The 12,829-nt window shown below is 37.4% G+C and overlaps 1 protein-coding gene across 2 annotated transcripts in view; it reads right to left on the reverse strand.

Moving 5' to 3' along the window:
- The window catches only part of LOC126348392 (JNK1/MAPK8-associated membrane protein-like), a 100,790-nt gene that overhangs the window by 65,054 nt on the left and 22,907 nt on the right, over positions 1-12,829 (reverse strand). For both annotated transcript variants that reach the window (XM_050002351.1, XM_050002350.1), the window contains exon 3: positions 12,348-12,560. In XM_050002351.1, coding sequence (XP_049858308.1) covers positions 12,348-12,560 — 213 coding nt within the window. The remainder of the gene's footprint in view (positions 1-12,347; positions 12,561-12,829) is intronic.

The raw sequence follows: 12,829 nt of genomic DNA on the forward strand, positions 1-12,829 counted from the left end.
AATGCCATGGGCATTAGGGATGTTAGTGTAATAGTAGTAGTAGTCGTAGGCATTCTGCCTTACGGTAGGTCTTGTCATGAGTTAAGCCTCTCCACTTTTCTGTCCATAGTCAGTCTTTTCATTTCTGTATATTTGTCTCCTTGGATACGGTCCAGCATCTGATATCTTCTTTTTCGCCTCCCCCCCCCCCCCCCCCCCACACACACCCACCCACCCACCATTCCTTCCTTTGTTAGTGTAAGTGTAACTGTAATTTTTACACCAAATTTTGATCACCTTCAAATTATTCTCCATTGACCACAACACACTTCTTCAAAGGATTCTTACATTGTTCAAAATGGTTTCTAAATTCACTTACCAGGACGCTCTTTATGGCTTCCAGCAATTTTTGTTTTACCTCCTCCATAGTGGCAAAATGCTTCCCTTTCATGTTCCTTTTGAGTCTGGGGAACAAAAAGAAATCACCTGAGACCAGATCCAGTGAGTAGAGGAGATGGGCAGAGTGGACAATTGGTGTCATGCGGTTTTGTTCAAAAATTGCGTTATGGAGAGGGCACTGTGGGCCAGCGCGTTATCATGATGGAAGAACCATTTGCCTGTGTGCCAAAGAGCTGCCTTCTTGATACTCTCCCTCAATTTTTCCAAAACCTCTAAGTATAAGTCCTGCTTGACAGTTTGACTTGGGAAATGAACTCCGTGAGCACAAAAACTCTGAAATCAAAGAAAAAAAATGAGCATTGTCTTGATGTTTGACTTCACTTGGCAACCTTTTAGGGGACGAGGAGAGCCACTTATCTTCCACTGGCTGGATTGCTGTTTTGTTTTGGAGTTTTATCCATAGCACCACAATTCATCACCAGTAATCACGTCGCAAAAAATTCAGTGTCCTCTTTGAGCAGATTTTGAAGCTCAAAACATGCCTGAAGTTCAGGCTCCCTTTGCTTGTAGGCGAGGGACAAATTTGGCTGCAACCCTTCTCATGTGCAAATCTTCAGATAAAATCTTCTGAATTGAACTCCATGACATTCCAGGCATCTTACAGAGTTGATCAATGGTTTGGCAATGGTTCCTACTAACATGGGCATTGATTTTGTCAACATTTTCGTCAGTTCTTGACACTGACAGGCATCCTGAATGGGGTTGGTCTTCAATTGACAATTTTTAAAAAGTGAAAACCACTCTTTGACTCTGGTTTTATTTAAGGCATCATCCCCATAAGCAGTCTTAAGCATTACAATAGCTTCTGCATCCGATCCAATGGGAAACAAAATTTCACAGCCTCGTGTTGCTCTCGACAATCTGCCATCACATTTTCACCAAAATGGGAAAAGCTGTTTTACTAAAAAAAACTCTCACGGGCAAACCGATGCACTCATGACAACACAGCTTCATACAGTGACTCAAGTGGCGTGACCGTAATGGACACCTGGTCGAGCAAGGGTTCCTTCATTCTTCTTCCCCTTTGCAGCCCAATTCCCGTTACTTTTGGGTCTGCCCTCGTAGACTGTTAGTATTTTATATTTTCTGAAGACTTCTCTCCTGTGTACCTTAGCTACAACTCTTACTGCCTTTTTTTGTAGTCTGAAGAACCTGTCTGTATAGACAGCTAGTGCCCCACCCTATATCTCAATACCATACTGAAGATGTGGATGCATCACTCTGAAGTATATTTGTCTCAAGCTATCATGCTCCAGGAAGGCTGGGACCCTTTTCAGTAAATACACATTTGTAGTGATTTTCTTACAAATATGGTCTATATGTTCTTTCCATGACAGGTGTATATCAACAATTATACCCAAAAATACATGTTTGTATAGCTAAGGGCCAATGGAGGAGTAAATAGAGTTCTATTCATGTTCTAACTATAGCTAAGCATAAAATGAATTGTCACTTTCTTATCTCTATTGATGAGTAGCTTATCTGCAGTAAGACAACTTGACAGAAAATTATAACTGATATCACTACAGTTTAAGATAAGCATATCCCGGCCCCAGCTTTCAAAGATGAGTCATCAGAATAGCATACAACCTTGCAATTTTGGAGTTCAATTAAATCATTAACATACACAAGAAACAGAAGAGGCCTCAATATACTTCCTTGGGGCACACCACATTGAAGTATCTTGTGGATTGATCTGTTGTCACCATTTGTTCATTCCTTTTAGCTTGATACGTTATTTCCTGTCTTTCAGACAGGAGGTAAATAGTTGTAAAGGTACCCCTCTCATCCCATAGGCTTCTAATTTATGCAATATAATTGTATAATTCACAGTATCAAAACCTTTACTCACTTCCAGGAAGGTGCCTGTTACCTTGTCTCCTTCATCTAGCTTCTTTAATTTTTCATGTATAAAAATTGCTACATGCTGTTACAGTAGATCTTCCTTTTCTGAAATCATGTTGCAGTTTGCTAGATAGATTAGGTTTGATAAAAATGCCTCAAACTGATTTAATACTACTTTCTCCAATAATTGCAAATGGTTCGAATGGCTCTAAGCACTATGGGACTTAACATCCGAGGTCATCAGTCCTCTAGACTTAGAACTAATTAAACCTAACTAACTTAAGGACATCACACACATCCATGCCCAAGGCAGGATTCGAACCTGCGACCATAGCAGTGGCGCGGTTGCAAAGTGAAGCGCCTGGAACCGCTCGGCCACAGTGGCTGGCTCCAATAATTTCCCAAGCTCTGAAGTTAATGATAGTCTATAGTTTTTCATGTCAGTTTTTGTTCCCTTCTTATACACCAGCAGCGTTTCAGTGATTATTCAAAAGATCTGGGAATTCTCCATGGCACAGGGACATATTTATTAGATGTGACAGGGGCTTCACTAATTCTCCTCTGCATTCCTTTAGCAGCTTAGGTGAAATGTCATCACAGCCAAAAAATAAATTACGTAATGTTTAAGTAATTCAGAGATTTGGCAGCAGCCTGAGATTTGGTGGACCAAATCTTCAAAGGGGCTAGAAGTATTGCAACAACACACCCCTGAACAGAGTTCAGCTAGGTCCCTGTGAAATTCCACAGTCAGAGCAGGAGTATTATAAATCCCCAGTCCACCAAAGTAGTAAGCTGAATTATCTCATGCCTTGAACTGACGCTGTGCTGCCTCAGTCCATACACGATCAGACGCAGGACCCCGTAATAACAAAGCTGGGCACATCTACAATAAATACTCACACCACACACCTATTGTCTTTGATTTATACCAATCCGAGACATCTACAATAAATACTCACACCCCACACCTAGTAGTATTACTGTCTTTGATTGATACCAGTTTGAGATGCAGTTGACGGCCGCTGAAGAACCATTGAGGGTCACCCAGCCTCGACTATATTCAGCTGTTGCTTCAATTATTTGTTAGCCTGTGGGCTGCTCCTAGACCTACTGCTGCCAGGACTTGAGCCAGTGCCATCCAGCTGGGTCCACCCCCAGGGTGACACCAATCTGGGCATCTCCAGAGTTCTCCAGTTTGCTGCCAAGCTGCTGCCTGTTCGGCTTACCAATCTCTGCCACCACAGGCTCAAGTCTGCTCACTGCTGACATTGCATCCTTCACCAAGGTCTCAAGTTCAGGGAATGGTGCCACTTCACCTCTATGCTGCCACCCAGTATGTGGCATCATCACCCGCCTTTCAGCACCATCCCATGGATCCAGTATCTGGCTGGCAGTGCCACGTTAGCATCTGATGCAGTGCCACTGGGGAATGGTTACCATGCAAGGCTACTGCACCACTATGGTTTGTTGACTGGAGCTGCTACTGTCATAATCCCAACAATGTTCCCCGCCACCAAGAGTTGCAGAATTGATACCTGGTCTCACCTTCGAATCACCGCCAGTAGCCACTGTGTGAGAATGTCAATGAATGAAAACTTAACTGCTGAAGGAGTATTTACGATTTTATGACTGTCAAGGAGCTGGTAGAACATGCTCCCAACGCCCAACACAGCATCCTGAATTGAGCATTCCTGCTTAAGTAATATCCATGCAGGCAGCACCATTACAATGGTATTGAAAAAATCTAAGTCAGCATTTCTCCTAATCACCCTTACTCAAGGGAGTTCACTGTTCCTTGTATATTTACCCTTTGGCATTCTGAAAGAATTTAACAAATAAATGGTCAAAGATATTCTGGCTATTACAATACTTATAGCAGAAAAATTCTCTCCTTTCCGTGGGTTACGTCATACAGACAAAACTGACCCTTTACTTTGTGTGACCTATTCTTAGATATGTACAAGAGGTCAGTATAGTTTGTGACTAAGCAAGCTGCGATATTTTTACTTTCCCTCTTATTTTGAAATCTACCTCCTTAAAATTCATTTTTTTGCTTTTAACTAATTAAAGAATATAACACCAGGTATAATTTTGTGCTTAGTTTTATGTATGCAATTGATTTTTTAATTTATTTTGACTATTACTAGTTAGTATCTTTTGTTGTAGGGTGAAATCAGTAATTGTTTTGTAACTTAAATTCTATTGTTGACTTATAAATAAATATAAATTCTGTACTAATTATAAACATTTAGAGCAACAACTAATGGTACTCTGAAAGGATCTATTTGGCTCTATGCGTAAACATGTTAGCAAAGCTGGTCCTTAATTAATTCCAAAGTAATTAAGTTTTGTCAAAAGAATTGCTTGCATAACAATATCTGTTAATTTCATCATTTAAACAAATAATTTGGTCTGACTCTTGTAGATGAAGAAACTGTTAAAAAGACACAATTTTTCGATGTATGCAGTTAACTGAAGGAGTTCGGTTTTAATTGTAATTTCTGTAGATTAAATATTGAACAATGTATAGTTTCAGTACGTATTATTGTGAGGATATATAAAGGCCCAATTTTTGGGCTCGAGACAGTCAGTCCACAGCCTAGTTTCAGATAAGAAACCTGTGTTGGTTAGAACAATAACAATATATCAACTTAACTGTGAAACATGTGTAACAAAAATAAGCCGTGTGTTAAAACAATGACAGAGTCTGTTAAATTTATTTGAAAGGCTGTGAACTGTTTGGTTAGGTTGTTACTGCTCTTAGATGTTCAACAGTAAACTACTGTAGCAGTATGTGGATGTTTGCCTGCAAACTATTAGCGAGGCTTATCGAAAGTTAAACCATAGTGCACTGGCCATATAACTGTGTATTATTGGGGAGTTGTGAACAGTGAAAGCAAAGAACTGTGAAACGCAACTGTGCTCCTGTCGGCTAGATCATTTAAAGTAGTCAGTGTTGAACTTCACCCCCCATGTTTCAAACAGTATCACAGCACAATATGTCGACGCCGAGGACAATCAACGATGAAATAAAGCAGGCGAACGTCATAAGTTTCTCCTTATTTTCTTTGTCAAGTTTGGAGTAATTTTTTGAGCTTAATAAGACACTGGGAATATGTAGCTAGTAGGGTAACCTAATAGGTCACATTATGATGAACAAAGTTTATTGAGTTATCATTTTTTCATGATTCCAAAAATGCTACCGGGGTTATACAACTGTCATTTATTATCGGTGTTCTTAAGATGTTGACATGTTCTCCTATCACTCTCAATGCAAAAAAGTATAAATTAGAGTGACTCCTGTAAAATTTATAAATTTTCTGTTTCAACAAAACAGTTGAAAGCTCACATATGCCATATCTCATTGGACTACGAATTCCGTAAATGTTATTGTTATTTTTAATGGTATTCTCAAAATGTGTATTATACTGGAATGTAACAAAATCAAACTTTTTCTGTTTTCTTTTATCTTCTGTTAGTTACAGCCTCCAACCAATGCAAAATTACGTCATGCGGACTTTTGTGAAATGGGACGAGTGTACATTTTAATAACAAAATTGTAACAGTCTCACATCTACTTTGTGAACTGATACCTTCTGCCCAGAACAGGACAGGAAAGGAGGGTCCCGTACCACCAATGCTGATTTTGCAATGTCAGCACTGATGATGCGATGCTGCACAACCTATCAATCAGCTTCCTCCAATTTAGTAGCTGTAGGTCTGATCACTCTCTCTGCTCCTGGCCACAATCTGTGACATACTTATCCTAAATTGTGGCCTCCTCCAAAGACACTGATGCCTTTCACTATGCCTCCCCCTCTTTAGGGCTCATGTATTCCTCTCTAAATAAATCACTCTTTTGTTCCAACTGCTCACAAACAGCATTTAGGTTAATAACACTGTCATTCAACTTAATTCCCACTATAAAGTTCCCCACAAGGGTAACCAATTGCTCAAAAACAGCCATTGATAATATCTTTATAGAAAAGTCCAATGAACAAAATTATATTACAAAACCAATAGTCAATGACCTCTCAGACCATGACATGCAGTTCCTTCTGTTAAATGCTAATACTGAACAGGACATAAAATCTGTTAATCAATAAGCTAAAAATTGATTATTTTAGAACACTCCTCAGAGACATTCACTGGACTGATGTTTACAGTGTTCATGGCGTGAATGAAAAATGTAACACTCATGCTAATAAAGTGCTTACCTTATTCAAACACTGTTTTCCCCCAAAACTTAGCAAGGTTAGAGCAAAGTCTACAAAGAAGCCATGGATTGTTCAAGGAATGGGAGAACTTGAAAAACAAAAAGGAAACTATACCTGTCAATCCAAAACAGTTCCGATATATGGACATCAAGCAAATATATTACAAGGAAAAGATAGTCATGTCAGATAACAAAATATGGGATGTAGTGAAGGAGGAGACCAGTAGAACCAGACATGAAGAGGGACAAATAGCATTAAGAGTAAATGATACACTGGTGACAGATATGTATAGTGTTGCAGAACTTTTTTAACAAACATTTTATAACTGTTACTGAAAAGATGAGGTTGTCCGGTTTGGTAGATGCTGCTATGGAATACCTCAGACCAGACATTTCAAGTAACTTGCATAATATGAATGTGACCCTCACTAAGCCAGCAGAAATAATGTCCATCATAAAATCTTTAAAATCAAAAACATCTAGTGGGTATGATGAAATATCAACGAAGTTAATTAAAGAATGTGATTCTGAGCCAAGTAACATATTAAGCTATCTGTGTAACCAGTCGTTTATCAGTGGAATATTTCCTGAATGGTTGAAACATGCTGAAGTTAAGCCACTGTCTAAGAAGGGAGATAAAGAAATAGAATCAAATTTCCGTCCAATTTCACTGTTGCCAGCATTCTCAAAATTTTTAGAAAAAGTAATGTACAGTCGGCTTTATAACCATCTTATCTCAAATAACATACTGTCAAAGTCACAGTTTGGATTTCTAAAGGGTCCTGATATTGAGAAAGCTATCTACACTTACAGTGAAAATGTGCTTAATTCATTATAGAAAAAATTGTTGTCAACTGGTATATTTTGTGATCTGTCAAAGGCAATTGACTGTGTAAATCACAATATCCTTTTAAGTAAATTAGAATATTATAGTGTAATATGAAAAGCTGCAAAATGGTTCGAATCTTATATCTCTGGCAGGAAACAAAGAGTGTTATTAGGAAAGAGACATGTATCAAGCTATCAGGCATCATCCAACCAGGAACTAATTACATGTGGGGTCCCACAAGGTTCCATTTTGGGCCCCTTACCTTTTCTTGTGTATATCAATGACCTTTCATCAGTAAGGTTACCAGATGCCAAGGAGGAGGGAGGAGGAGATTAGTGTTTCACGTCCCATCGACAACGAGGTCATTAGAGACGGAGTGCAAGCTCGGGTGAGGGAAGGATGGGGACGGAAATCGGCCGTGCCCTTTGAAAGGAACCATCCCGGCATTTGCCTGAAGCGATTTAGGGAAATCATGGAAAACCTAAATCAGGATGGCCGGAGACGGGATTGAACCGTCGTCCTCCTGAATGCGAGCCCAGTGCGCTAACCACTGCGTCGCCTCGCTCGGTTACCAGATGCCAAGTTTGTTTAGTTTGCCGATGATACAAACATTGTAATAAACAGCAAATCAAGTGTAGTCTTAGAAAGATCAGCTAATAAAATATTTGTGGACATTAATCACTGGGTCATAGCCAATTCTTTGTCACTAAACTTTGAAAAAACACACTACATGCAGTTCAGAACTTGTAAGGGGTGTCCCATGAGTATATGCCTAACATATTATGACAAGCAGATAGAAGAAATGGACAGTGTTAAATTCTTGGGCTTACAGCTTGATAATAAATTCAACTGGGAGGAGCACACAACAGAACTGCTGAAGCGTCTTAACAAATCTCTATTTGGAATGAGAATTGTGTCAGGTATAGGGGACATTAAAATGAAAAAGCTGGCATACTATGCTTACTTTCATTCCATAATGTCATATGGGATTATTTTTTTGGGTAATTCATCAAACCAAGCTAAAGTTTTCCGGGCACAAAAACGTACAGTAAGAGTTATATGTAGTGTGAAGTCAAGAACATCCTGCAGAAGCCTGTTTAGGGAACTAGGGATACTAACTACTGCTTCCCAACATATTTATTCCTTAATGAAATTTGTCATTAAAAATATATCACTTTTCAAAGAAACAGCTCAATTCATGGAATCAATACTAGAAGTAATAATAATCTTCACAAGGAATTAAAGTCACTTAGAATTGTACAAAAAGGTGTGCGTTATTCAGAAACACACATTTTCAGTAACTTTCCAGCTTAAAAACCAATGAAATTCAGTTTAAGAGAAGCCTAAAGGATTTATTGGTGGCCAACTCCTTCTCAATTGATGAATACAATTTCAGTGCAGTAATGTGGTCATTGTAAATGTGTGTGTGTGTGTAAGTACAATCTAACTTCTGCACCATATTCATCGTAAATAAGTATTATAGTAGTTGTATTACACATTTATTACCTTATAAATAAATAAAAAACTTTTTTATTTTAAATTCAGTGCATTAGTATTTGTAAAACGTCTTTCATATAATGTTCATTAAAAAATGCTGATCATTCCATTTGGGACCAGTGGAATGGTACATTAGCTTATTTGTTTTAGTTGTAAATATTTGCCATGTATTGTTGTTTTTTTAACATGTTCTACATCCTGGAGGACCTCCTCACTACAGATCAATTGGAATGAAAGTAAATCTAATCTAATCTTAAATCCTCCTATCCTGATACCTACTGCCTAGCTTGGCCACTGTATGGACCACTTCTGTAAAATACATTAACAACAAATCATCACGGCCGATAATCTAATACTTTGTAAAAGCTACAGCTTTGCCTTTTACATTACTCAAATGCTTTTTATATATGTATTAAACATGTATATTAAAAACAAAGATTCCAAGACTTACCAGGCGGGAAAGCGCCGGCAGACAGGCACATGAACAAAACACACAAAAACACACACACATGTATTATAGTTACTAATGTCAGAGAACACTATTGGCTGTCTTTATACTGGAAAACATAAAAACATGTACAATTTGAACATTAGTGTTAATGGGACTTTAGATTTCAGACTTGAAATGCTCTGATACATCAACATCTAGATGATTACTCTGCAACTGCCAGAGAATTCTTAGAACCATTTTTGGACTATTTCCTTACCACTTCACTCTAACGTAGAAAATGGTAAAAATAAAAATCTAAATCTTCCTCTGTGAGCACCAAATCCTCTTATTTTATTATGATGGTCACTTCTCCCTATACAAGTATAGTAGAAGTTAACAAAATATTTTAACTGGAGGTGGATGTTGGTGATTGAAACACAGTGAAAATACTTTGCCGCATTGAAAAATATCTTTGTTTCAGTGATTTCCATCCAAACTTGCTTATCATACTAGTGAAACTCTCTTCCCTATTTTGTCATAATATAAAACAAGCTGCCCTAATTTGAAATTTTTTTATGTTCTCCATCAGACCTACTGGATTAGGTTCCCATACTGTGCAACAATACTTTAGGAAAGGAAAGACAAGCACGATGTAAACAGACCCTTGAGTGGATCTGTTGCTCCTTGTATGTGTTCTGCCAATAAAAGTCTTTTGTTCGCCTTTCCCAAAACATTTTATATTTCTTGATTCAAATTTAGATTATTGGGTTCTGTATTCTCTAGGTATTTGGTTGAATTGACAGCTTTTCAATGTGTGTGATTTATGGTGTAACCAAAATTTAACAGATTTTTTTAGTACTCATGTGCAGGACCTCACACTTTTTATTGTTTAGGAACAACTGCCACTTTCTGAACCATATGGTTACTACCAGGTAAACAACAGCATTATCTGCAAACACTCTAGGAGGGTTGCTCATATTGTCTCCTAAATCATTTATATGGATTCATAACATCAGAGAGCCCATAAAGCTTCCTTGTGCAACCCATATATAACGTCAGTTTCAGTAGACGACTTTCCCTCACTCACTATGAACTGTGACCTTTCTGACAGGAAATAATTAATCCATTTGCACAACTGAGATGATACTCCATATACATGGAAGACACTTACTTTAATTTATTCCAACTGAACTGGGCACTCACATGTTTCAATAAAAAGGTGGTCATTTTTATCCAGCTTACCTCTCAGCACCCTTCATTATATGCAAACCTCTCCAACACCCTTTTAACAAAATTCTTTTAGCAGTTTACTTGTACACCTATATCTACATACATATTCTGCAAGCCACCACACAGAGCATGGTGGAGTGTCACACTGCTAGTCATTCCTTTTCCCATCCCACTCACAAATTGTGTGAGGAAAAAAATGACTGCTTCCATACAAGCCCTGATATCTCTTATCTTGTCCTTATACGAGATATATAATGGTGACAACAGGAGCTTCCTGCAGTCTGTTGCAAATGGTGATTTTCTAAATTTTCTCAATATCGTTTCACAAAAAGATCATCAGCTACACTCCATGGGTGCCAATTTGAGTTCATGGATTATTTCCATAATACTAGCAGTGCATCTCTGAATTACCTTGATATCCTCCTCCAATCTGGTCTGGTAGGTGTGCCCAACACTCTACCATTACTCATAAATGGGTCATACATAATATTTCAAATTGCTTATCATTCATATAAATTAACAATTATATTTTCATTACAGTGTTTATTAAATGTACATTTATTACTAATATCAGTAAAACAGTACAAAAATCACATATAGGCTACTGTAGGTTGCTTGTGATGTACTTTTGTCATATCAATTAGATGGGTTTGCCTTCTCAAACCTAGAAATTCAATACTTCACATACTCATTTATCTCAAATGAGCAGTTTAATATGGTATGAAGTGATCACTAAAAATGATACAAATAACGGAAGAAGTAAGGGGAAACATCACACTGTATGGTTGATGTGTTGAGTGACCACAGCAGAAAATATGAAAGAATAACACAAGGAAAATCAATAAACTAACTCATACTGAACTTAATAATGGACCACATCATTCATGCTGTAAAAAAGAAATCAGGATATAACATGGGATATAAAGTGGTAAACATTATATGGTATGCTGCTGGCAGTGTACTGACAGCACATAATCGAAGATAATTTACAAAGGTGACTCAACCAATTCAATAAAGTAGCTCAACAATATAACATGGAAATCTTATCTAAAAAATCAAGGGGTATGTTAAGACCAAAAGCACCTGTAAGATGTAAATTAGAGGTAGATGGTCTGTCAATTGAAAAAGTAATGAGCTTACATTACCTAGGGACTGTTATCACCAGCTATAAAGACTTAATTGTAGAAGTGAGAAAACTGTTAGCAAAGGCCATAAGAATAGCCAGATGTCTGTAAAATACTCTATGGAGAAACAAATATATAACAACAAGAGGAAAATAAAAATATATAAAACAATGGTGCATCCTATTGTTTCATGTGGGCAGGAATCAGAAGGGAAATGAAAAAGACATAACAAAAGTTAACAGCATTGGAAATGAAGGTACCAAGATCTAAGGAGTAACAATGTGGGACAAGACACCAAATGTATTGATAAGGAAATAGAACAGAGAACAAGATATACATAACTGGATGAAGACAAGGAAAAGAAATTATAAGAACTATTTGGAAAGAATGGACGCCACAAGACTCATTAAAATTTCTAAATATGGATGACTGCAAGGGAAATGATTGCTTAGACAATCACCTAAGAGATGGGATAACAGTTGGTTCAGTACATCGACGCAATAAGGCCAACAAAGAGAGAAGAAGAGGAAGAAACTACTAAGAGAAGCTCCAACTGTATCATGAGCTGTTACCTTTACTTCTTCCAATATTTATATTACACCAAGGACTTTCCATACCACATTAATATTGCATTATAATTGGTATACCAAATAAAAGCTTGACCTGTAATGAGACAATGACACTAAATTTAAAAATAAAAAGTAATATGAAATATTAAAAAAGAAATAGTAAACTTACAAAGGATACACAGCCTCTTGAGTGCAGTGCAATGTTTCAGCATAATCTGGATTGGGATTGTGGAGCAAAGTATACCAGTCCGACAAATTTTCTGCTCTGCAGGAACTAACTTGAAGTGATCCTATGGGACGAGACATTAGTAATGTGTAGACTGCTGCACCAACAATTTCAAGGAATGCTGACACATGCAGAACCAGGACTTCCTTGCAGAAGCTGAAGATAAATGAGAAAGAGAGGCATGAAACATATGGAATTTAAAAAAGTATTATTCTCAGAAATATCAATAACAAGTTTTATTAGGAAATCATATCATAAAATATGGAAATCTGAAATATAACTTTAGTGCAAACAGAATAAATAATATACAAAGAGCACAGATATAGATTAGTAAGGTATAGAAACAAACATGTTGTTGTTGTTATCGCTATGAAGAACAATTACAAGCAAATAGTAACGGGTGTGGCAATAAGTTGCAAATGATG

Source organism: Schistocerca gregaria, chromosome 1, assembly GCF_023897955.1.
Source record: "Schistocerca gregaria isolate iqSchGreg1 chromosome 1, iqSchGreg1.2, whole genome shotgun sequence".
In the NCBI taxonomy this organism is placed as follows: domain Eukaryota; kingdom Metazoa; phylum Arthropoda; class Insecta; order Orthoptera; family Acrididae; genus Schistocerca; species Schistocerca gregaria.